The 27593-nt window shown below is 39.6% G+C and overlaps 1 protein-coding gene across 3 annotated transcripts in view; it reads right to left on the bottom strand.

Annotated features, from left to right (window-relative positions):
• The window catches only part of DLC1 (DLC1 Rho GTPase activating protein), a 316025-nt gene that overhangs the window by 18592 nt on the left and 269840 nt on the right, over positions 1-27593 (bottom strand). For all 3 annotated transcript variants that reach the window (XM_060778552.2, XM_060778551.2, XM_060778555.2), the window contains 4 exons: positions 23119-23200; positions 13352-13415; positions 4118-5544; positions 2790-2966 (listed from right to left, as the gene is read on the bottom strand). In XM_060778552.2, the coding sequence (XP_060634535.2) occupies positions 2790-2966; positions 4118-5544; positions 13352-13415; positions 23119-23200 (1750 nt within the window). The remainder of the gene's footprint in view (positions 1-2789; positions 2967-4117; positions 5545-13351; positions 13416-23118; positions 23201-27593) is intronic.

Raw genomic sequence — 27593 nt, 5'->3', positions numbered from 1 at the left:
TGCATAACATTGCTTAGATAACTCTTCCAACTCTATGATTCTATGTTCAAAAGGAGAACTAGGAACTAGGCACTCTCAAAAGCTTGTTTGACTAGCCAGATCTTCAGGTTCCTATGGAAGGAGGACAGTGTGTTGACCTGCCTAATCTACATGGGGAGAGCATTCCAGAGCTGAGGGGCCACCACTGAGAAGGCCCTCTCCCTCATCTCCCAATTTGACTTAACCTTGCTTTTAGCTTATCTATGACATACAGAAATCAATTCTAGCCAAATTCTCATTTCAACACAGACAATATTTTGGTGTGATCTCAGCACTGAATTAATAAAATAGTGCTAGAAAACTATAGCTTTACTTCCAACAAGCAAAATCTATGTGAGTAGGAGCTCTGATCTTTTTCACATCTTTGTAAAACATCTTATATACAAGGTGTGTCAAAAACTATGCCCCACAGGCATTTTGGATTATTTAAAGGAGGCCATAGTGAGAATTTAGAAACATCAGGGAAAATGTAACCATACTTAGGCATGCTTATAAATTTATATAATACATTGTGTATGAGCCATGACTTTTGACACACCCAGTACTAAGTGATGGATTCTTGAGGATGGCCTTGTCAAAACAATTAGAACAGTCACATTCAAAACATTAATGTACTGTGAGAGAATCCATCTCTGCACTGTATTGCTTAATAGGTGGATCATTTCAATTTGCTAATTTTGTAAGCTAGGATCTGGCAGACCATCAGGTACAGGGCAGAATGGGGTGGCCATGTCAAAACGTGTAAGAGTCAAACACAGATCTAGCAGTCAATGACCCTTTATAAACTTGCTTCTTTAGGACTCCCAGGAAAGACAGACATGGGAACAATGAGCTTTTTGTATGTTAACCATTTGCTTTAAAAAGCCCTCAAACCCGTCCCACCACCCACCAGCCTGTGTCACAGCAGGAAACTGATGTAATACATTGGTGTTTGCCAGCAACAAGTTTCAGTTCGACAAATGACCTTTTCAGAAGGCCTCCACCGACTTTCACCTACCCATTTTGGTTTAAAGCCTTTCCATTGGTTTCACCTACCAGGGAAAAAAATCTACCCTAAAAAAATATTCCAAAGTCCTTCTACTTCACTTAATAAAATTGCTTTACAATTTTAGGTTGAGTGCAGCAAAGAAGCAAATTAATATGTGAAGCAGAATTAGGAATGACACAAACCAATAAAATTCTAAACTTACAGGATCGCTATATAAACAACATTTTAGGCTTATGAATGACTAATCTGCCGCACAACCACGCCACCTCATTTATGTTTCCACACAGCTTAACACAGAACCTTATTGATATAAGCGTATGTGTGTATAATTCCCATTCCATCCAAACACATGGCACTGGAATGTAACGTGAAAAACAAACACACATCCACACCCACCCACACACATCCACATACATTACGATGTCCACTGAGAATCTGAAGCATGCAAGGACAAACTGGGCAATACTTATTCCTGTCTGTCGGAACAAACAACTTCTGTATTTAGAGCAGGATCCCATAATAACAGCTTTTGAACAGGAAGAGCTTTGATGCTGGATTTAAAATACTCTCCACTAGTCCCAAGGAAGGGAAAGAGGAGACTAAACCAGATGGTGAAACAGTATAGAGTTAGATTGCTCCTAGCTAAAAAAATTACATATATTGCACTTTTGGCTGCCATATGTTACATACAGACATATTTGTATTAGATTTTAAAGTGACAATTATATGACGTAACATGTTTTCAAATCTAAGAAAACATAACCTCGAAAGTTCTTGAAGCCCACAATATACCATTAATTTAGGCACATAATTGGGTCTTGATTTAGACACCAGCAACATGACAGTATAAATGGATACTGTACCTGTTGCTGTGTCAGATACAATTTCCATTTCACTACTATTCCTCCCACAGACATTGTACAGGTGCTCTATGAGCATTGGACATTAATCTATCAGAGGCTCACCAATGGAGGGGTTCCCATGTAAGTTAGAGAAGCTGCCCTAAAACTGAGAGTGGATTAATTGCCCCCATATTAACAAATTTATTGGCTGTCAATGTATAGAAGTAAAAGGTAAATGTTTCCCCTGACATTAATTCTAATTGTGTCTGACTCTGGGGGGTGTTGCTCATCTCCATTTCTAAGCCAAAGAGCTGGCATTGTCCATAGACACCTACAAGGTCATGTGGCCAGCATGGCTGCATGGACTGCTGTTGCCTTCCTGCAGAAGTAGTACCTATTTATCTACTCACATTTGCATGTTTTTGAACTGCTAGGTAGGCCAAAGCTGGGCCGACCAGCGGGAGCTCACCCCGCTGCCCAGATTCGAACCGCTAACCTTTCAGTCAGCAAGTTCAACAGATCAGCGGTTTAATCTGCTGCTGTGTTACAAGAGGGCCCATGTATAGAAGCCCCTCCAAATGTCCTTAAAATTCCCCCAAGAATTGGGGGAATCCCAATGAATGGAATACATCGTGATACGGAGTCATGAAAGATTTACCAAAATGGAAACGTATCTGGGAATGGAATTCCTGGAACCCTTGACACCTAAAGGGGAGGAAAGAGCAGGGTTGTTTGTTTACCCCAGTTCCATTGCATGTGTCTAAATCCGTACCCAATCCAATCAACAGCTTCCCCAGAATTGTAGACTAATACCCTTTAGATGTGTGAATGCCAACTCTGGATTGTTCTGTATATATTTTTTCAAACTATTTATAGGTTCTCACTAGTCGGATTTGTCAAGGAAGTGTGAAGCTCCTCACCAGCTGAATCCATGCTTATTAGAAGGTGTGTATTTCTCCAGGAGTGCAGTTAATTTCAAAAGGGAATACTTCTGCAGCAGGTTCATCTGTGCCACGGACTGACAATCAATCTGCAAGGATGCTGAGCTTAAGCTTGGCCGATGGGAGCTCTGAAAGCTGTGCCACCTCATTCGATGCCTTTTGGAGAGGGAGAAAAGTCAGCAGATGTTTAATGACACGGACAGGTCAGGGCTGCACAGAAAAGCAGCATATCACAACATGCAATAAAGGAGTGAGGAGCCATATTGGTGATGCAAAGAGCAAGCATTTTAGAATTTCTGAATTCCTTTTATAGTGTGCATAACAACAACATATAGAGTAATGAATGGCTAAATCTGCCTGGGTTCACTGCAATAAGACTTTACTGGTAAGAGTCTTTAGAGCAGGCATGGGCAAACTTTGGTCCTCTGGGTGTTTTGGACTCCAACTCCCACAATTCCTAACAGCCGTTATTATTATTTATTTATTATTTCAGATATTTGTACCCCATCCTTCTCACACCCCCCCCCGGGGGGGGGGGGGACTCAGGGCAGCTTCCAGCCAGCAACAATTCAATGCCTCCAATGTACACATAATAAAATACATTAAAAAGTCCAATAATTACATACATTTAAAACATTAAAGCACATTAATTAATTAAAATCTGTTTCTGTTTCAATAACAGCCTGGTGGCCTTATCTGAGCCTAATTCTGTAGTCAAAGACTCCATCAAGCATGTCCATAATTCATTCCCATAGCGATTGCCATCATTGTCACTGTTGGCAAGATTACCCAAAGGCCTGGTCCCACATCCACGTTTTTAACTTCTTTCTAAAGGAAAGGAGGGACATCGATAATCTAATTTCACCAGGAAGTGAATTCCACAGGCCGGGGGGGGGGGCACCCCCAAGAAGGCCCTGTCCCTCGTCCCCGCCAAGCGTGTTTGCGACAGAAGCGGGGCCGAGAGCAGGGCCTCCCCAGAAGATCTTAAACTCCGAGGTGGGACATAGAAGGCGATACGTTCGGACAGGTACGCTGGGCCGGAACCATATAGGCTGTTAGTAATTGTGGGAGTTGGAGTCCAAAACACCTGGAGGACCAAAGTTTGCCCTTGACTGCTACAGGGTCTTTATAAAATAACCATCTACATTCTCCCTGTTAACATGAACATAGGAAGATAATCGTATCTTTGATGTATTCTACTTAGTTATTTCTCTAAAAATGGATTGTTTAGGAACAAAAAAAGGATTAGCTATACAGTCCTGGGGGAAACCACATCCCTATCCCTGTGTTATATCATATTTACTGACCTGTTAGACCGTGTCAGCGAAGCACCCACCCCAGAGTCTCTCCTTTCCTGAAGCCCCGCAGGCTCTTCGGTATCATTTAGTGAATTTCCTGTGCTGTCCAGATCACTGACTATTGTCCTATCATTGTCCACATCAAGGAGGATCTGCTTGGGAGAGGAAGGGCATGGAGATACTGAGTCTAGAGCCGAGTCTGAGTCTCCTTCATCTGAAAACTTCTCTGACCATTGGTTCACAATTTTCTGCATGCCTTTGACATGGTACAGGATGTCATCGAGTTCAGGGAAAAGGTCTTCATTCTCAAGATCGGCCAGGTCGCCTGTGCTGGAATAGAGAATTGAGCCTGGAACGTTGTCATAAATGCTGAGGCGACTGCACATGGAGCTGGAGGAATTGCGTCTCTTTCCGATATTCAGCTCTTTGGAGCTGTCGGAACTGTTCTCCCTCCTGAGGCTGAGATGCCCATGTCCATGGAAGCTTCCCGTTCTCCAGTTCACAGTTGTGCTATTCTGTGAGGGTGCAAAATTCCCATTGGAGAGAGCTTTGGGAAAGGTTCCTGGCTTGTGGTCTTCTGGAATGAAGAAAACGGTGTCTTCTGCAAAGCTCTCCTGGTTTTTAAAGTTCTGCTCTAGGACATCATTGAATGTTGACTGGTTGAAAGGATCAAAGCCTTCCAGGTACATCCCTACTCTTTTGCTGTAGGTGCTGAGGCTGCGTGTCCTTGTAATGGGGCTGGGGGTACTGACGGCACTGCTAGTCTCTGATTGGCTGCTGCTACTGCTGGTCTGGGTCGAATTGGAGACGCTTCTTTTGCGTACCATAGGGACATTGATGTGATTGCCATTCAGGGTTGAGATCTCTACACAGTTCAATTGCTTTAATTTCTCTTCATCCATACCCTCTTGCAAGATGGGACCACTGATTATAAGTCCAAGCTTTGAAGGGGATTTGTTTTTCCCATGATGAGAGCTTTTTATTTTTAAACTCTCCATCCTCTTCAGCAGGCTTCTTGTTTTGGACTTGGCATTCTTCTCATTAGCTTTCACACCGAAACTGAAATTTGACAGCTCTTTAGGTGAGGGCAAGCTGCTGAAGGAGTCCTCATTTGCCACGAGGTTGCCCGATGAGCCAACGCTAATGACTGAATTGGTCCTAGTCGTGGCTGCTTCACTCTGAGAGGCTGTGGGATGGCTGCTGTTGCTGCTGATACTGTGGACTGACACAACTTCCTGATGTTCACCGGAGTCGGTCAGCATGCTTTCATGACTGGCTGCGCTGCTCAGGGAAGGCACCTCTGGGGATGAGGGGCTAACATCTTGCTTGGGAGGGAAAACATTGAATTCCTCAAGCCGGGACCATCTCTTGCTGTCCCTCTGGAAAGTCCATTTGCCACTTATTGCACAAGGCTCGTCCTCATCTGAATCTTCACTCTGCAATGGAACAGGGAACCCACAATAAGAGGAAAATAGAATTGCGAGATCACTTGAAAATTAAATGAAAACTACTGTCAGTGAACATGATCTCAACCAGCAATGCACTGTTGAAGTGAACATTTATTTATTTATGACATTTATATGCCACCCTTCTCACCCCGAAGGGGACTCAGAACGGTTTACAAGTCAAATGTAAACACAACACATTATATTAATAGCATAGCACAATATTAGTACCATACATTCCCATACTGTACTATACCACTATAGTAAAGGTAAAGGTTTTCCCCTGACATTAAGTCCAGTCATGTCCGACTCTGGGGGATGGTGCTCATCTCCCTTTCTAAGTCAAAGAGTCAGCGTTGTCCATAGACACCTCCAAGGTCATGTGGCTGGCATGACTGCATGGAGCACAATTACCTTCCCACTGGAGTGGTACCTATTGATCTACTCACATTTGCATGTTTTTAAACTGCTAGGTTGGCAGAAGCTGGGGCTACCAGCAGGAGCTCACCTTGCTCCCCCGATTCGAACCTGTGACCTTTCGGTCAACAAGTTTAGCAGCTCAGCAGTTTAACCCACTGCATCACCGGGGTCTCCACTATACTGTAATATTATTAGTAATATTACATGTAATATGAAATATATAACTTTTATATTTTATTATTATTAGTATTATATTGTATTACATTATAATATTATTATCAATATTACATGTGCATACAATATATTATATTATCAGCACAGCACAATATTAGTATTATATATTACTATATTGTACTATACTGTATTATTAGTAACATTATATGTAATATAAAATATATAATTCTTATACCGTATTATTATTATTATATTGTATTACATTAAAATATTATCAATATTATATGTATATATTATATATTATATATTATATATTATATATTATATATTATATATTATATATTATATATAATTAGCACAGCACAACATCAGTAATATATTAATACTATAATATTTTATATTAATATATAAGCCTTAAAGGATTCCCCAAGCATACAATATACCTCTTCTTTGTAAGAAAAGAGACACTATAATTTAGTTAAAGCTATAAAGGTAGACCTAACTTCAAATGCTTTCGCAATGACTGACTTCCTATAACATGCCATAATGATTTGACAAATTCACACTTTGCCTGCAGAAAGCCCCAGGTTCAATCCCTGGCATCTGTAGGTAAGATTGAGATGAGAATCCTGTTGGTGATTTGTGTGTGTGTGTGCCTTCGTTTTGACAAGTGCAAAGGTTTATTCACAATCCCTTTAAATTGTCCAAAACATCCCTTACAGGCAGCAGTCAAGCCCTGGAAGAGTTGTTGCTTCTGGGAGGAAAACCAGAAGATCAACAAGTAGCTGGTCAGGGCTATACAGGGAAGAGAAATAAAGGCACACTGCATTTATGAGAGCACCCTTATTTCTTTTTCCTGGACAGCTAATATTGTTTGATACCTCATTGATCACCTCCCAATTCCTCCCAAGCCAGGCCAGTAAACAATTCTTTCCTTGGAGCTTAATGGCTACTAGGGCATTAGGAGGGCAAAGGACAGCATAGTCTTATACACTTCCCTGGTTGAACCTGGCCTGAGTTATACTCCAGAGAGCCACTGTCAGGTAATGCAGATAAAACAGAATTAGGCACACCAATGGTCTGATTTAAAAGGGCAGTTTCCTATGTTCCTGCAGAATGGCTTTACTCAGTGAAATTCAACCCCCCCCCCACACATATACTGAACTTGAACTTATATATCTCTATACCACCACTTCACAAAGAAAACACCTGATCTTGCCAACTTTTGGAAACTAAGAAGCTGGTTAGCACATGAATGGAATTTCCCTGTTGCACATCTGGAATGTCCTGGTAGGACGAAGAAAGAATCCTGCCTGAAACTGTGGAAAGTTACTGTCACTGAGGGTTAAAAATACTGACTTAGGTGAGTCAGTGATATGGTTCAGTATGGTCCAGTTTCTATGCTGGACCGGAGCAAGTTATGGATTTGGGTGGTGGAGAGGAGTGAATATAGAGAAAGAAGCATTTCACAAGCACTACACCAAAGATCTTAAAACCTGAGTAGGGAGTGGCCTACTCCCCATACTCTGTTGGATCTTGGAGGACAAGAAGGGTCAGTCCTGGTTATTACTTGGATGGGAGACCCCCAATGAATACCAGATGCTGTAGGCTATATTTCAGAGGAAATTACTGGCAAAGGCACCTCAGAATTATTTGCTTAAGTAAATCCTATGAAATTCATGAGGTTGCCTTAAGCTGACAAGTGACGCACAACTTCATGTAGGGAGATAAATTCTTTCAGACATTTGTCTTAAACATAACCTTCAAACTATTTACATACCCACTAAAAATCCAACAAATGCTACATTCAGCCAAGGACAAGGAGGATCAATGTGTTGTCGAAGGCTTTCATAGCTGGAATCACTGGGTTGTTGTAGGTTTTTCGGGCTATATGGTCGTGTTCTAGAAGCATTCTCTCCTGACATTTTGCCTGCATCAATGGCAAGCATCCTCAGAGGTTGTGAGGTCACAACCTCTGAGGATGCTTGCCATAGATGCAGGCGAAATGTCAGGAGAGAATGCTTCTAGAACATGGCCATATAGCCCAAAAAACCTACAACATCCTGGCAAGAGGGATCCTTTCACCTCTGCAGGAGTCTACCATATACCATGCAGTAGTGAACAAGTCTACATAGGCACCACCAAATGCAGTATTGCCCAAACACAAATTAAGGAACATGAAAGTCACTGCAGACTAACTCAACCAGAGAAGTCAGCCATAGAAGAACACCTGATGAACTAGCCTGGACACAACATATTATTTAAGAACACAGAAATGTTGGATAACTCTAACAATTACCATGTCAGGCTATACAGAGAAGCCATTGAAATCCACAAACACGTGGACAATTTCAACAGAAAGGAAGAAACCATGAAAATAAACAAAATCTGGCTACCAGTATTAAAAAAACTCTAAAATTATAACACCAAATAAAGACCAACACTCAAACATAGGGGGAACTCCAGACAAGAAACAAGCAGGGACAGCTAATCACCTCTCAACAAAGGATTCCCTCAGGCAGTAACAAGCCATACCTAAAAACTATCAGGCCATCAAATGCTAATCAAGGTGGCCAACTGAAACATTCACACCTAGCTCCAACAGACAAGACTTCGTTCTCCCACCCTGGACATTCCAGATATATAAATCCAATTTTCCTAATTTCCAACAGACCTCACAACCGCTGAGGATGCCTGCCATAGATGCAGGCGAAACGCCAGGAGAGAATGCTTCTGGGACATGGCCATATAGCCCGAAAAACCTACAACAACTCATTTGTCTTAAACCTTTATTTTCTATGGCTGGGAGGGGAAAGAGTTGCCTACAAAAATGTCCAGCCAGAGGGCCTATAGACTGATAATAATTTGGCTTTTTCTATTAGTTGGCAATGCTATGAATTTCCATTCCCAAAGCAAAAGGCCAAGAATTAGGCTTCATAATGGATTTAAAAGAAAAAGGAGCCAGTCTTAACAAAAAAGGCATTTGTTTGAAACCTAAAGAAGAATGTTTTCAAACTGGAAGGAACGCTGGCAACAGAAGTAATGCAACCTCTACAGCTATTAGTCCAAGCATCTGCAGATGTTCAATTATTCATAGCGCATCCTATTTAGAGCAGTGAAAAACGATGGCATGCATAAAATATTCAACTGGAGCCAGGGCTGAAGGCAGTACTCTGCAGTCTGGATCAATAGTGTTTCTCTCTTTATTTCGCTGACTGCAATTAAGGGGCCTTCTGACTCTTAACTCAGTTTAAAGGGTCTGCTAAGTGTGACTAATGTGGCCAGGAGAGAGACTGCTCCTAATCGATGCCTCCAGGCTTTACCCAGCCTTGCTTTCTTCCCACAACTGGCAGCTGGCAATAAAACAGTATCTTGAGAAAAGGCCTTTTTAGAATTGACTTCAGGCAAATTTTTACCGCATGGATTTTAAGATGTGGAAAGCAGCTGATACTTCATATGGGTAAACCGCCAACATTACAAAGCTATCCCTTCTTCATTGACTACTGTCACTGATTGGCTCTTCAACAAGACAATATAGTTCAAGCCTTTAAAGAGAAAGGGTAAGATACTAACATAACAGTCTTACTTTTTATTTATATGGGAAATCACTCAGTTATCAAAGAAAAATGCAAGAAGTACATGCACTCTTTGTTGACAATTTAACTCAGAGTCAGACATGACTGGACTTAATGTCAGGGGACTACCTTTACCTTTACCTTAGAACTAGCTTCCCTCCATAAAGCAAAATGAAGGAATGCTGTGTTAACAGAGAAGATAAGCCCTGGGATCCCCTAACTGCATGGATAAATCTTCACTACATCACTTTCTCCTACTCAGCAATATTTAGTTTGCTTACATTTTAGAATTATAGGTTTCTACATAGATATTTAATCAGTTGAAATCAATTAAATAAACACTGTCTTTAAAAAACACAATATTGTAAAACTCTATCCACTTCCTTACTAATTAAATTTCTTGTCTAGCCGAATCTAGTCTTCCCACTACAATCCTTCTTTACAGCAGGATTCACTAAAGAGAACAGTTGACATTATTGAAATCTACCAATGACTGTAATATGTTGTTTTTGTCTTAACTGATGTTGTCATTTTTTAATATGTGATGTAATTTTACATCTATTTTTATGTGTTATGGAACTTGTATGATGTGCTTCTATAAGCCACCCCGAGTCCTTCTGGGAGTGGTTCCCAACCTTTTTTTGACCAAGGACCACTTAACCAGGGACCACTTAACCAGGGACCACTTTCACCAGGGACCACTTTGTTGTTGTTGTTGTTGTTATTATTATTATCTAGCTAGATCAGTGGTGCCCAACCTTTTATTTTGACCAAGGACCACTTGACCAGGGATCACTTTGACCAGAGACTACTTTCCAACATTAGTACCAAAATGGTTACGAATCAGTTTTTGGTCAATTTTAGATTCGATTTGGGGTGCTGATTCAGAAAATTGCATTGGATAGACCACAAGCTCTAGTTTTTGATACAGAACATATGCCATGGTCAGTGACAGGGAAAAAGTGGCAGGCAGTGTGAAAGGAGCGGAAATAAAATAAATACAATAAAATAAATAAAGAGGAAGGAGGCTTGAAGACGAGATTTTCGTCCTCGCAGCCCACTGGTGGTCTATGCCCCACAGGTTAAGAAGCAGAGAGCTAGATGAAACATGTTGTTGCAAAATTGTGTACATTTGCTTGGTCTATATCTGAGGAGATATGGAAACTGAGAAAACAAAAAACAACTTAAATAGTTTGTTCTAAATCAAAGAGAAAGAAACTCTAAGAAGTCTATACCACACTTTTCCTTTTCTCCAAGGTAAACCCTATGATTGATGGTGACTTGATGGTTTCAAGGTCTTTTTCACATTGCACAATTACAGTGCTATGATTCCACTTCAACTGCCATAGCTCTACTTTAAGAGAATCCTGGGATTTGTAGTTTAGGGAGAGTTCCCTGGCTGAGAATTCTTGGCACTTCGCCCTATACTCTAAATCCTAAAATTACATAGGATAAAACTACAACAGTCAAAGTGAACTGAAGGGGCTCTCACTGCTTAGTAGCCAGAAGGTTCACCTGGTGGGACAAGGTGATCATATCAGAATGCAAATGTTGCAAAGGAGAAATGCACAGGATACAAAAATACTACAGTGCAAAGTTCTTTTACCGCTTCCTGTTTCAGTGGCTCATCATGCATTATCAGATGGTGGAAATACTCCAGTCCATCATCAGCACAAGGCTCTCACTTCAAAAGCTGTCACAATTCCAGTAAAATGCAGGACAGCCCTCATTTGACAGGTGGATACTGCCAATTTTGAACAAGATATTTCACTATTAATAGCAGACAAACCCCTTAGTGCTCATGTTGGAACAACCAAAATACCCTGAAGGCAACAGTTGTAAGCCAAGCAGAGTCAGACTTAGTTACAAAATGGAGTTCAACCTCCAGGGCATTTCAGGTGCTGTAGGCAATGTTCAGAGGAAGGCAATGGCATGCCAACTCTGAGTACGTATACAATCATCAGAATTTTCAATTAGATCCAATGGATGCTAATCAGTATAACTGGCCTCCAAACCCTCAGCCCTCATTCAGTGCACAGATAGTAACTATGAGCCACTGCAGCAGGCATGGGCAAGCTTTCTAACTTGTAGGTTGCATGGCAGGCCGGAGCAGGGTGAACGGGGTAGGAGGAAGGGTATTCTCCCCATGTCTGTTCGCTGCCCTTCCCTTCCTCTTCTCTTTCAGAGACAGAAAGTGAAGGAAAGACGGGAAACGTTTGGATCCCAAAAACTTTCTCTGGCAGATGGACTTTCTCTGGCATGGGCTGCCACTCCGAGGCAGCCCATGCCACTCTCCAACAGCTCTTACTCTCAGGAAGTTTTTCCGAATCTTTTCAGTTGAATCTCTTTCCCTGCCTTTTGAACCCATTGCTCCTGGTTTCTAGAGCAGCAGAAAGTCAGTCTTCTCCTTCCTCCTCAATAGGACACCCTTTAAAATCTTGAAACATGGTTCTCATGTTCCATCTCAACTTTCTCTTCTCCCAGTAAAATATCCCCCAGGAGGTAAGGAGGAAGGGATAAGAGAAAGAAGGAAGGAAGGGAGGGAGGGAAGTATGGAAGAGAATGGAGGGAGGAAAAGAGGGAAGAAAGAGAAGGAAGGAAAGACAAACAGGAAGGAAGGAGGAAGAGAGGGAAGGAGGAAGGAAAGAGGGAAGGAAAGAGGCACAAAAGGGTGGAAGGAAAAGAAAAAGGGATGGAAGGAGAAAGAGGAAAATAAAGGAGGGAGGGAAAGAGGAAGGAAAGAAAGAGAGAAGGTAGGAAGGATAGGTGTGAGAGAAGGGCCAGAGAAAAGCGCCCAAGCCCCCAGGCCTGGGTTTGCCCATACCTGCGCTACAGCATCATAGATGTAATCCAGGTCCACTAAAACGAATGGCACTTTTGCCCCAGATTCCAACAAGTAAAACACATTCTTTATTCTATGGAACATGATCAATGATTACCAAATACCTCAAAGGAAAGGAGAGGAAATGTGACCCAGCTTTGAGGCATTTAGATTTAGATTGAGTAAATACTGTTGGGTGTCCTCTGGGCAATGTTTCTTGTAAATGGCTAATCTTCCCAACTCAAAAGCATTGCTTTACAACATTTATGCAATGCTTTTGACACAAAGTAATAATAATAAGCACTAAGTTGCTTAGAGCATACTTGGATTCCATGCATCTCTTGTAGGAGGGAAACCATGACATTTCTATTATTCATCAATTAATACTATTCAGTGAGAAGACCAATTATGCAAGATTTTATTTTAGTGGAACTTGTTCAGGTACTTTATCCATTTATTGTCCTAATGTCTGAGGGCTGCTAACATTTCTCACTTGATCTGTGGCTCAAAGTAGATCCCCATCAAATGAGTCCTTACTTTATTTAATGGATGCCTTTTTTCCCTAGACATAAAATTATTTTGTTGAAAATTAAGATCTATTTACCAAAAAAAGAGATGCCTTTCTAGATCACGCTCTTCTAAGTTTGTTTAGGTTTTCAGCCTGAGGTTAAAGCCCTATCTATACCTGTGAGGGAATAAATCCTTCTAAGATCAATAAGAATTGCTTCAAAGGAAGAAGATAAAGCTCCATAACGGAAGATAGGTGATCAAAGCATTACATTCACATAAATTTACTGAAGGCACTTACCCGTTTCCTATGTGGACTGATTTCTAGCTTCATCACTGCACATTTGTTTAGAGTATTCAACCGTCTATGGAGGAAAAATCATATAAGATTAACAGTCAACGCACCATTCTGTGATACTCAAGACTTTACTGTAGAAGCTCTCACTAGCCTATTTACATACAAATGACCAAATAGGAAGTCTCAAAAATAGTGCTTATGAATACCACATGCCACCAGCTGGTTTTGTCAAGTGGGAAGGATGCAAATGCAGAAATATAAAATCAAACTTTCCTAAACCAGTTTCTTATGAGTTGGGACCATAAAGTAAAGTTTGTTCTGTTGGAATAACAAGTTTGAGGTAACTGTTGTGTGGTCATACTAATTTTGTGTTATTCAAGTGGAAAACTACCAAGGTCTTCCGGGGACTGAACTTCCTTGGAATGCTGCACTCTCTGTGTGAAATGAAGTGCAAAGTATTTTGGAATAAACCTTTCACATCTAACACAGTTTCATATGCTACTCAGCAGAAATAAAAAAATAATCAGCGAAGTGATAATTCCTTAATACTATGCCATTCTGTGTGTGTATGTGCCTTTAAGTCACCTGCCAACTTATGGAAACCACATTAATTTCATAGGTGTATCTTTAAATTCTTGATCATATATACAAATACAAGTATAACTACAGCAGTAGTAAAACAGAACTTTATTCACATTTTTGAACGGTGAACATGTACACAGCTATTCACACACATATCCCATGTGTATCCAAAATGGATACTTTATATGCATATAAATAGCTGGACGCTCACAGAACACAATATGGATAGCCCTCTGGTCACACTCCATTGTGTTCTTAAACTAGTATATTCCAAGAAATTACGTATCTTAATGAAAAGTGTTTCTAACATCTATAAACAAATGAGCACACTCAGATCTGAACCCATGATTCTGGGTCAATATGATGGCAAGGGGAATGGAGAAGGAGAAAAGAGAATGGAGGTACGGCATCCCTCCACATTTGCAGTTTTGATTTTTCATGAATTGGATTAAATATGCTCTCTCTAGGAATCTCTAGTGCCTTCTGTATTGTGGTCAAAGTCTTCCAATCATGCTGGAAGACCTAGAGATTTCTAAAATGAACATTTCTTTAGGAACCTGTAGGTCTTCAACTGTAAGTCTACGGTCTGTTTCCAGTGGAAGGTGACTACAGAATCATGTTGGAAATTCCTAGAAAGGGTTTCTCTCCAGTAAAAAAAAATGTTTATTCACATTTTTTTCACTTTCACAGGGGTCCTGTGGCTTAAGTCCTGCAAATGTGGAAGGCTGGCTGTATTCTGGAGGAGGTCACTTCTGGAAAAGGGCATGGTTAGCTGGCACCCTAAAAAGTGAACTCCAACACAGCAATGTTTTGTTGCAGGTCCTTACTACACCAATATAATTTTGCCAGGATCTACAGTGATTTAAAATGACGAGAAGACTAATTGTAAGAGAAGATGAAAATTAATGTACTATGTGTGCATTTGTGTGAGTTGTGAGAGTGTTATTGTTTCTGAGTGTACTGGAAAAGAAGGAAAATACTTTCAACCAGAAAATTTGTTCACACAGTACAACCTACTGCTGATTTCTTTCATTATATTCCAAATGTACCAAACTGAAACTGCAAATAAGAAAACTAATTTTCCACACATCAAGTGCCTATTCTGTTCTTTTCTGTGGGTAATATAATTACTTTCATTATAGCCCCAGGATAGCTCTTATAAACTTTCCAAAAGAAAGAAAATAAAAATGCTTCCCTCCACCACAGTTGTATAGTTGCTCTCAGTCTTTTCTCATTGTTGCATACCACACAAGAATTAAACTGGTGTGATTTCTAAAAGGACGGATGTTTTTATTAAAGTATACGCTTTACAAATATACATTTAACATGTAAAACGAATGTCCATTCTAGGCATATAAGTGTGAATAACAATATCCTACAGCCAGTTTAGTGGATGACGATGGGAATCTTTTAAATAACTTCAGGAGAGGTGAAGTTTTCGGTCAGAAGAGAGATGTTCAATCTAGCTCAACATTATTATTATTCAATATAGAATAGAAATACTACCTGACAGAAGCATCACTTAAACACCATAAGTAGCTAATTTGTTTTAATTTTACCAAATAAGATTGGATTTATTTTCATTTCATCAGTTTGCTTTCATATTTAACTGCCTTAGGTTTTAATATCTGAATTCAAACAAATTGTAATTAGTCTTAGCTAAGGTTTAATAAAGGTTGTAGTTTAGGAAGCTAGTGTGTTTCTCTAGACTACAATGATAACTAATCACAGTTTAGGATCTGGACATCACAACAGAAGACGATTAAGAAAAGGATGGATGAAGGTTTCCTCTATTTTCCTTCAGGAAAGAAGAAGGGGAGCACATGAGCCAATGGCTTATGATCATAACACAACACAATTTGGCCTCAAGGGTTTATTTTGCTTCTATTTTTTACCTCTATGTTAGATTTGTTGTTTTCCTTAATAATAATAATAATAATAACAACAACAACAACAACTTTATTTATACCCCGCCACCATCTCCCCAAGGGGACTTGGGGCGGCTTACATGAGGCCAAGCCCAACAATTACAAGAAAGCAAATATACAATATAAAATAATACATCAATATAATAATAATAATAATAATAATAATAATAATAATAATAAACATTACAAGAGAAACACAAGAAGCAATATAAAATCACAATAATTTATCAAGGTGGGCAGAGCTGGTTGCAAAGACTAAAATATTTTCCTTGCTTCTTCGTAAGAAAATACAATGATATACATAGGAAAGTTTACAAATGTACACTAAAGACAATTTCCCCCTTTCACAAGGCTTTCACATGCCTGTGAAACAGAGGTGATTCCTATAACACAGGAGCTGGACACTAGAAAGACTTCACCAGGCATTTTTGGCAGCTATACACATGTATGTGCAGAACTGGAAAAGATCACTTGCAGAATCCGCCTCCAAAAAGTAACTTTTCCATGTTCAGTAAATGAATAATTGAAACATGAGACCTTGCATTATCTGATTATAGGAATAAGTATACAGCAAAGCTCCTGTAACCGTGGAATCCATATCTATGGTTCCACTTATCAGCATCTGGAGAAAAATTGTGTCAAGGAATTTTTTAGGTCCTCCCTCAGAAGTTACTACAGAGTTGCACTGGAGGGACTATTGAATTCCTGGATAGAATATCTAAGTACTCTAATGCAACTGTATGTTGAGACTGGAAATCAGGTGATTTAAAGCTACATTCATGGTATGACAATGAGAAACCACTATCGGACCTCTGGTTGAGAACTATTATTGTATCTGGGCTCTGCTAGTCCATGTTAACCCAGTTACCACCACTGGCCACACAACTAGTGCATATAACTTTGTGAATTTTAGTTGGCTTCTGTAAATCAATGTGGATGTTTTATGTCCAGATTTTATGTCATTATATAATAATTTTTGTCTGATTATGTTTTGTTTAATTTATTGATGTTAGGTTCTAATATGGTTTTCATATGTGGATTTTTTCTGGGATTATTATGTCAGTATTTGTTTGTTCTATGGAGGCATTGAATGTTTGCTTTTTGTATGTTGGAGTCCGCCCTGAGTCCCCCTGGGGAGATGGTGGGGGGGGGGGGAAATATAAATAAATTATTATTATTATTATAGATAAGTCTATAGAAAACAAGATCACTATGCTGGTTGTTGTATTGGATCACACGTTGAACACTTCCCAAGTGTCTAGAACTGTGTGATGTATTGGTGAATAATGTGTGCAAATCTGAGTAGGGTGACCTTTTGCAGCTGACGGGTGGTAATTTTGTCAGCGCTGATTATTTTTAAGTGCAGTCCAAGGTCTTGAGGCACTGCACCCAGTGTGCCGATCACCACTGGGACCACCTTGACTGGCTTGTGCCAGAGTCTTTGCAGATCGATCTTTAAATCCTCATATTGTGTCAGCTTTTCCAATTGTGTCTTTTCAATCATGCTGGTTTTTTAACACAATTTGAGGTCAGGAGTACTGTGCTCCAAAACTCTGTCAGTCTGAATTCAGATGTCCCAGAGTAGTTCATTTTCTATAACGTTTTCAGGCTTGTGATCCTACCAGTTCTTTGTTGCAGGCAGATGATATTTGTGGCACAAGTTTCAATGCATTATCTGAGCAACGGTGTTATGCTTCTGCTTATAGTCTGTCAGCACGATCTTCTTGAAACAGCTGAGGATGTGATCTATCGTTTCATCTGCTTCCTTGCAGAGTCTACACTTATTATTATTATTATTATTATTATTATTATTACTGGCACAAAAACACAGTATGTCATAGCAGACAAAATATGTATTATTATTGTTTATTAGGTATCTGCAGTCTAGGTAGGAATATATCTGGCAGACTGACAAGGACAATGACGACTAAAGCTTTGGAAACCGACTATGATAAGCGGAATAAATTTATTAATTACGGACTTGGCGAAACGATGGCCACCAGGCTGGATTTTTATTGTATTAATGTAATGTTTTAACTGTTTATAATTATTGTTACTATGTATTTTATTGTGTTGAATTGTAGGCATCAAACATATGCCGGTTGGAAGCCGTCCTGAGTCCCCCCTAGGGGGTTGAGAAGGGTGGGGTAGAAGTACCCGAAATAAATAAATACATAAATAAATAAATATCATCACTGATATGGGGATCTCACTGTATTTATATCTCACAAAGTCCTACATACTAACCAACACAGGAATTCTTGGTACAGTTGTTTCATTTTTAACTGGAAAGGATCAAAAGGGACAGAATGTATCCTGGGGGGAAATGTCTTCTGATAGTACAACCTGTTGCATGTAACAGCCCACCAGTCTGATCTGTCACAGAAAACATATTTTCAGACAGCCTGATAAGAATGTCTTTCATTTCATATCTGTAGGCCCCTTCATTCAAGAGATTCAATTTCTATGGGAGCTTGTTCTGAGAATCCAAACATATTCGTGTGATTCACAGAAGTGGTGGGAATCCTATTGCTGCTGGATTGCAACTCACCACATTCATCAACACTGGCTGACCTGACTAGTGTGGATGGGATTTGTAGTCCAATATCTGAAGAGTTGCAGAATTCTCACACACTGAGAATATATATAAGCTTCCTCCCTCTCAAACTTCACAGCAAATACGTTATTGTGGATTAACTTTAAGTTACAGCTAAAATATGAGTAAGACTACTTGTATATTCTTTTTTAAAAAGATCTCACATATACAGTTTGAATCGTGAGATTTGTTTTACATAAACATTCATAACATTGGTCTCTCTATTCAGTGTTATCTAGTTTCAACCTGTGCATTTAACCAACCCACTACTCTGATCTATCACAGAAAACACATTTCCAGCCAGCCCTGATAAGAATGTCTTTGATTTCAAGAAGATTATCTGCAAGCCCCTTCTTTCAAAAAAGACCCTTGGGCAGCTGAGGCAGATAAAGTGTGCAGACTGTGAAAACCGTTTTTCCACTGTGGTATCTTTGAAAATAAAATTCACACACTATCACACTTCACAGAAAGGCAAGATTTTTTTTCTGTAGGACTAAACAAAAGAGGCATTTAGAAGGAAAGATGAATGCAAAATATTATGGAAGTTTTTCCCCCTGAAAAATTGTGATGGTATAGCAAAATGGGTACTAACACAATCTTATGTACATCTACTTAGAAGGAAGCACTGCTGACATAAATGGGACTTAATCCTGAGTAGATGTGAGAACTTATTTTGAAAGTCCTGTTTTAGGCCTCAATATATTTAAATATAATAATAATAATAATAATAATAATAATAATTTATGTATTAGACCAGTCATATGACCACTTCAGAATACAACACGAGTAAAAGTCAAGGCAAAAAGGAGATATATCTACATATAACCAGGCAGTCCCTGAGTTACAAACACCCGACTTACAAATGGCTCATAGTTAAGAATGGGGGTGAGACAACAGGAAGTGGGAGAAATCTACTTCTATGAAGGGTAATTCACGCCTGGAAGAGTTGAATTATGGGGAACAGGTGTCTCAACTGAAGCTTTTTCACCAATCCTTGTATCCACAACAAACCAAATTTTTTAAAATCCAATCATCACAGGGAGAGAAAGTGTGGTTAATTTTTCTGAACAGGAACACAGGCAGCAAAACAAACACCTATACTATGCAAAGTGTGTGTTTGTATATGTGAGTCTCTCTCTCTCTCTCTCTCTCTCTATATATATATATATATATATATATATATATATATGGAGTTACACTGAAAAATATACCTGTTCCAACTTACAAACTCAATTTAAGAATTCAGAAGTAGCTATAACAGTGGAATTGAATGGAGAGACACATAAAAAATTTTCTTAAAAAATAAAGTACATAGGAAAATAATTTCTTTGTAGCAGGAGGAGGAGGGGGGGGAGATTTTATTGATTAGCCCTTAAACCATATCACAATACCAAACCAAACAAAAAGACTTGATAAAACTTGATTACACTCTATATATAACGTCAGGAGAGAATGCTTCTAGAACATGGCCATATAGCCTGAAAAACCTACAACTTTCCTATATTCTTTAAATTTCTACCACTGCACTGTAAATTGTTCACACCTAGAACTTACATTTGGGGCCCTTCCAGACAGACCCTATATCCCAGGATCTAGTCCCAGGTTTTCTGCTTTAACCTGCATTATATGAATCTCCACTGCCAGATAATCTGGGATAAACAGAAAACCTGGGATCAGATCCTGGGATGTAGGACCTGTCTGGAAAGGCCCCTCCACACAGCCGTATAAACCAGAATATCAAGGCAGAAAATTCCACAATATCTGCTTTAAACTGGGTTATCTGAGTTCACACTGCCAGTTCAAAGAAGATAATGTGCAATTTTATGCATCTGTGTGGAAGGGGCCTGCGTAACTTTGCCTGTCTCTTTTCTTTGGAAGCTCCACTGTATTTCTAAATGATCAATTGAAGTTTTACATTACTGCAATGCTAGAAACTTGGGAACTGAAGGAAAATTTCATTTACAGTGGTAGAGTTTTTATGGAACAGGGGCTTGCCCTCACTTTCCCCCCTGTAGCTGCACTACTGCTCATTATCAGCCTTACTAAACCAATTTCTACTTGGTTTGACAGCTGAAGAAAAATGTGTGTCAAAGCAGTGATGAATAAAATACTCAGCCCTCACCTTGATCCCTCCCTTCTTGCTCTGGAAAGTTACCTTACTCTGCAACTTATAGCCTGGGGGAGATAGAGGATGTGCTGCTTCCTTCTCAGATACCCTCTTTAAAATAAGAGTACCGATCCACATAAACCTTCAAAGGAAATGGCGATATAGTCCAGGACTCCTCCCATCCCAAAAATCCCATGGAGTACTTTACTCCCTTTCCCCAGGCAAAGTTGGAAAAAACAGCAACAAACAAGCAGTGGTAAAAAAAATTAGATCTAAACTAACCACCCTCTAAGTCTAAAGGAATGTTAAGTTGTTTTTTTTTTCCTGTTGTGAATCAAGAGGTATTTCTATGGCCCCTTCTACACTGTCCTTACATCCCAGAGCCTGATCTCAGGTTTTCAGCTTTGAACTGGATTATATGAGTCTTCAGTGTCATATAATCTGGGATAAGAAGATAATCTGGGATCAGATCCTGGGATATAAGGAGAGTAGATGGGGCCTAAAATGAGCCCTTTAAGTTTCAATATATCGAATCTCATTTCCTCCACCTGTCTTGATTTGGAAGAGGCTGTTCCAAATAATCCTTTGTTGTCCCACTTTTTCAGTTGTTTTTAAAATGTCCCCCAGTCTGATTATTGGTTTGATTGACAAACATGGTGTACTTCATTAATAAAATTAAATGACTTTAAAAATACCGTCTTAAACTTATTAATGATAAACATTGATCATAAAACTGGGTTTTTGTAGGTTTTTGTAAGTCTTCTTCAGGAGAAAATGCCTCTGTACCATGGCCATATAGCCCGAAAAAAGCTACAACAATCCAGTGATTCCGGCCATGAAAGCCTTTGACAATACATTGATCATAAAATGTTAGAACTGCAGTGATTCGATCTTTTAATTAGATTCAGTCTTTTAATTAGACATTTTATTGGGCTGTGGTGGCACATTGGATTAAACCCTTGTGCTGCTAAATGCTGAACTCAAGGTCAGCTGTTCAAATCTGTGGGACAGGGTGAGCTCCTGCTGTTGCCCCAGCTCCTGCCAACCTGGCAGTTCGAAAACATGCAAATGTGAGTAGATAAATAGTTGCTGCTTCAGTGGAAAAGGCAAAAGATGCTCCAAGGAGTCATGACCAGGAGGTGACAATGCAGGCTCCTTGGCTTGGAAATGGAGAACAGCACCTTCCCCAGAGCCAGGGATGAGCACCGCCACCAAAGCAGGGAATGAAAGGAGAAGCCTCTGCCTTTGTTTGTGTCTCTCACTGTATTGTAATAAGGCATTGAATGTTTGCTGGTATCTGTTTAAACTGTAATCTGCTCTGAGTCCCCATGGGGAAAAGAGTGGAATATAAATAAAGTGTTGTTGTTGTTATTGTAATTGGTGAGAATGAATGTAGAATGTGGCGTGTTGTGTGGACTGTATGACTGTCTTCTAGCTGCATTTCCTCTTGACGCTTTTCCTTCATCTGTGGTTGGTATCTTCTCCACTGAAGATGCCAGCCAAGATGCAGAGGCGAAACGCCAGGAGAAAATGCTGCTAGAACATGGCCATACAGCTCGGAAGCCACACAACCTCCTTGTGATTCTGGCCGCAAAAACCCTTAACAATACAATGTAGAATGTTTCCCTGAGAGGTTCAGTTCAGCCCAAGATAATTATCTGTCCAACTGTCACATAATGAAACAAAGACAAAGACTACCGTCCTATAGCACAGTGTTAAATGTGCTACAAGAAACCAGTTTTGATGACAGTAATCACACACACAACTTACATTTCGTAATCTACAGTAGAAACCGCAACATATCTATTGTTAGTTTTACCCAATAAAAGTCTGTTTCCCATATTTTGTTTCCTTGCCAGACCCTTCCCTTCTTCAAAGAGGCAATGCAAAAGCAGCAATCTAAAAAAGAAAACAGCACTGCTCCCCTAGACAGAGATATATTCAACAATGTTTCTCTTCGGGGAATTCAATTGTTGTAATCCATGTGAAAATTACATTTAAGATAAATAGTGCAGGGCATTGATGGAACACAGTATGTTTGGGAATGAAAGATTATGATTAAAACTTTAATTCAGGGAATAAACACGATTTGCTATATAAATGCATGTGGTTTAAGGCAGGGCTCCACCATTGGGGGAGCAGGATCATCATCGCCGCTGCAACATCCCTCAAAGCCAACTTTGTAAAGACAAATATTTTCTGAATAATATAGTCTTTGCATTAGTAAGAACATTTGGAATTATTTTTTGAGTCAGGAGCAACTTGAGAAACTGCAAGTTGCTTCTGGTGTGAGAAAGATGTTGGCCAAGGGATGCCCTGATGTTTAACCATCCTGCGGGAGATTTCTCTCATGTCCCCACATGAGAAGCTGGAGCTGACAGATGGGAGCTCACACTACACCCCAGATTCGAACCGCCGACCTTTCGATCAGCAGTCCTGCTGGCACAAGGGTTTAACCCACTGGAATTAGCTGACTGGGTAATAAACACTCAGCAGAAACTCTCTTCCTTAGTCCACTTTTAGTATCACTTCCCCAAAGTAGTCCTTTCTCACATACCTGCACAAGGCTTCAATGGCATCTCTGTCCAGAAAGTCATGCTCTCTCTTGACTGACGCAATGTCAATGGGAAATATAAGATCTGCAGGAATTAAGATGGATAGGCAATCAGAAAGAAGGCTAGTCTCAAAGACACTTACTTCAAAGCAACCATCTGTCTCCAAGAAATCAGATACAAAGAACCGGCTCCTACAAGATAAATTTCCCTTCGTACCGCCTTGGATGTGTGACAGCAGCTTTGTTTCACATAAGGAACCTTGCACACACAGGGCTGGCGGCTGAAATTTCCCATGTGGAGCAGGAAGGAAAGGGACGAAAGGGAGAGCGCAGGAGCCAAAATCTCAGTGGCGTGAGCTGTGAAAATCCAATCTGAACTTTTTTAAAAAGCACTCATGTTTGGAGGACACTTTCCAAGAGTTTGCAGAACACAGCATTTAGGCAAAAGGTTAACAATTCCACCAGCGCTGGAAAGCAACCAAGAGAAGAAAGAAAACATCATTCAGTGAAGAGACATTTTTAACAGACTAGGGCTGACATCCTGTTGGGAATCATGAACTGAACAGAAGATGACTCAAAATGCGAGGAAGCCTCTTGACATTTCCATTGGGGGCAAGGGACAGGAAAAGAATAAGGGGGCCATTCACATTACTCAATTAAAGTGCTCTTATTCCACTTTAACTGCCATAGTTTCATTCCATGGAAACGTAGGGATTGACAGTTTAAGTCTCAGTCAGAGTGCCCCAGTACAATGAGGCTCAGGAAATTTTCAAACTGGGAACCCCTATAGATGATTCTTGGGGTTCCTTCCAATTCTACAAGTCTATGATTCCATGGAAATAAAGGCACAGATGTTTAATATGTAAATGAACCCAACTATGCATCAGGACCTGGTTGTGGTGCAGCTGGTTGGGAGTCAACTGAATTAAAATCACTACTGACCGAAAGGTCAGGATTCAAAGCCATCCCAGGTCAGAGTAAGCTCCCAACCATTTGTCTAGCTTGCCTGAAAGACTGCTGCCTCTGTCAAGTAGGAGATATAGGTACCGCTTATGCGGGGAGGCCAATTTAAGTAATTTATTACACCATAAAACTCTCCAGCAGTGTGCAAAAGAAAGAGGAAGTACTCCATTGGTGTCACAAGTGGATGGTGAAGCGACAGCTCCCCCGGTGGCCAGATTTCAAAGCATACCCTCATGAAGCTAGAAAGTTAAATAGCCTCTGTGTGTCTGTCTATATACCGTATACTCGAATATAAGCCGACCCGAATATAAGCTGAGGCACCTAATTTTACTATTAGTAAAACGTATTGACTTGAGTATAAGCTGAGGGTGGGAAATGCAGCAGCTACCGGTCAATTTCAAAATAATCATAGATACCAATACAATTACATTAATTGAAGAATCAGTAGATTAAATGCTTTTGAATATTTACATAGAATTGACTTGAATATTTACAAGATAAGACTGTCCAACTTTAATTAAACAATTATTCTCACCTTCTTCAATGTAAATGTGCTTACGCATCCTTCCAATAATATAGTAAAATAATAAATGCAATAATAACAATAATAGAGTCAAACAACAAATGTAATAATAATAATAATAGAGTAAAATGGTAAATATAGTAATAATGAATAGTATAAAATAATAAATGTAATAATAACAACAACAACAACAACAACAACAACAGAATAAAATAATAAATAACCTTGACTTGAGTATAGGCCAAGGGGGACATTTTCAGCCTAAAAAAAGGGCTGAAAAACTAGGCTTATACTCGAGTATATACAGTATGTTGTATGTCTATGGCATTGAATGTTTGCCATTTATATGTGCATTGTGATCTGCCCTGAGTGCCCTGCGGGGTGAGAAGGGCGGAATATAAATATTGTAAATATATAAATAATAAGTAAGCTGCCTTGCCTGTTAGCCTTTGAGAAAACTTGATCTCTATCCACCCACAAAATTCTGAAATGGGTCATTCCATGCCAAGTGGTCTGAACGTTCCCACCATCATTTTCTCCAATTTTGTTCAAATGTTAAATGTAGTGCCTGTCAGGTGTTAAACTAACTTTCCCAGAATTTGAGGTCTCTAACTGCAATACTTGCTGATCTAGACCCCCTTATCTAAAGAATAGTTAATGCCATTTTGGGCTCTAACGAAACTGAAACTAAATCTATAAGAATGGCTAATAAATTGAAATCCTGAACAGTGTGTCCCCTGCTGATTCTGATGAAATTAATTTTAACATTATGGAAGCAAAATCCAGTCAAACAAGTTGATTCTAAGTGTGCATCAAAATGTGTTGTGACAAATTTAACCAATATTCAGACTGCAGCAATTTCCATGCAAACAAAGATATGGACTTGAAATTTTAACCAAGCATTATGCTTGGGCTGGACACAATACTACCAGATTTTTAACTATCTATAACTGCCTTGCAGGATCTCTTCAAATTTGGCACTTGCAGCGCAAATGGTAAAATCTACCAAAGTTTAGAGCCAATGATGGTGGGAACTTTTTAAAAATTTAGACCTCTTGGCATGGAATGACCCAAATCTGAAATATTCCCAAAATCGAAAACTGTCTGCATCGGCGGATCAATTAAGTAACACCTTTGCTTGCTTTCTGATGGTCTGATAACCTTTGCTTCATGAACAAAATGATTGAAATATTTCATGCAAAATTACCTTCAGATTGTGTATAAGACGTATGTATATGAAACATGAATTAATTTTATGTTTGGACCTGGAACCCATCCCCCAATTTGTCTCAAAACCCACCTCCTCCCAAACGAAATACTACCCAAGTGTTTCGGATACGGGAGACTCGAACTGTATAACAATCCAGACAAAAAGTGTATAATCTCTCACTAATACATTTTCACCCTTCAAATGTTCTGCACAATCTGCAAGTAACCAAAGACAAAGGGAATGCGAACAGATACTTGATAAACTTCCTATTTACAGTGCCTCATTATGGTGGACTCAGGAAGCCATAAATTCATATGGTGAGTTTAGGTGAGTCATAAGCCATTCCGGTCTACCTTAAATTAGAAATAATCTTAATTACTGATCTACAAATTCATAGTTCAAACATTTATTATGATTAGATCTACTGGCAGTGAGGGAAGGTGTGTGTGTGTGCACATATATGCACAAAGTTCTAATTGTGTGTCCATGTTTGTATTAGAGAAAAGCTTCTTAAGTCTTTCTGTACCTGGGAGAAGCAATAGAAACCAAAGTGTATAAATACAGGATTTAAAACAAAGCGAACGGACAATAGTTACACCTATCCCAGTGAGAGATGTTTTAAAACAATTTCTTTTCAAAAAGTACTTTTCTTGGCATGGTGTCAGCTCCAAATGTAGAGAACATAATGAAAGGAAACTCAGTCCCTAAACAGATAAACAGAAGAGTTGCCAAGTGTTGTCTCTGTTTGTGCTATTATTGTCTCCTCTTGCCAATGCAGCTGCAAATTAAAGCCCATCTCGAGCATTCATCAGAAACACCTACTTAGCACTGTTGCAACTTCCAAGACCAAATAATGATGGCTCGCTATGCAGCTGTAACTTCCAGCTTTGATGAGGTGAGATGCCATCCTTTCCTAATCAACAGGGAGAAAGCCTCTGAGGTCCCTTCTACGCTGCCCTATATCCCAGGAACTGATCCCAGATTATCTGCTTTGAACTGGATTATATGAGTGAGTCTCCACTGCCATATAATCTGGGATCGGATCCTGGGACATAGGGCAGTGTAGAAGGGATCTGAGTTGCTCTGGAGTGCATTTACACCTGGAAACCCAATCAAACATCTACTTAGGCTTTCCCATAAAACATAACATCAAGATTAACTAATACCAGCCTTGTTTCCCAGGGAAGTATTTCATCCCTATACATTCCTATATCATTCCAGGAAATAAAAGCTGATTATTTATTTATTGATTTATTTCATATATTTATATCCCACACTTCTCCCCACATGGGGGACTCTGCGCGGCCTCACATGAGCATCAGAGGATGCTAACAGCATAAATACCATAAAAATTACAATTCACAATAAAATCATTTTAAAACATTATACAACATCATCAGTAAAATTTAACAATAAATGAATAGATTAACGTGCCAGTAAAACCAAGCCGAGCCGGGGGAATCCAAATTTCCTTTTCCTATTGCCGCTGGCCTTTAATCGAATGCCTGGCCCCAGAGCCAAGTCTTCAGTTGTCTTCTAAAGGACAGGAGGGAGGTGGCCAACCTGATATCCTTAGGGGGAGAGTTCCACAGACGGGGGGTCACTGCAGAGAAGGCCCTGTCTCTCGTCCCCACCAATTCTCATATAGTAATGGCAACCTAGGTTAGTAAAAGACTGAGGACAATGAAGTGAGATTCTAGTCACTGGTGAGCTAACTGGATGACCTACTAGATGATTTGAGCTAATCATTCTGGGGGTACATCTACACTGTAAAATTATTGC

The sequence above is a fragment of the Anolis sagrei genome, chromosome 5 (assembly GCF_037176765.1).
Source record: "Anolis sagrei isolate rAnoSag1 chromosome 5, rAnoSag1.mat, whole genome shotgun sequence".
In the NCBI taxonomy this organism is placed as follows: Eukaryota; Metazoa; Chordata; class Lepidosauria; order Squamata; family Dactyloidae; genus Anolis; species Anolis sagrei.
Note: the sequence above shows the minus strand (reverse complement) of the source record. Positions and strands in the feature narration are given on the sequence as shown.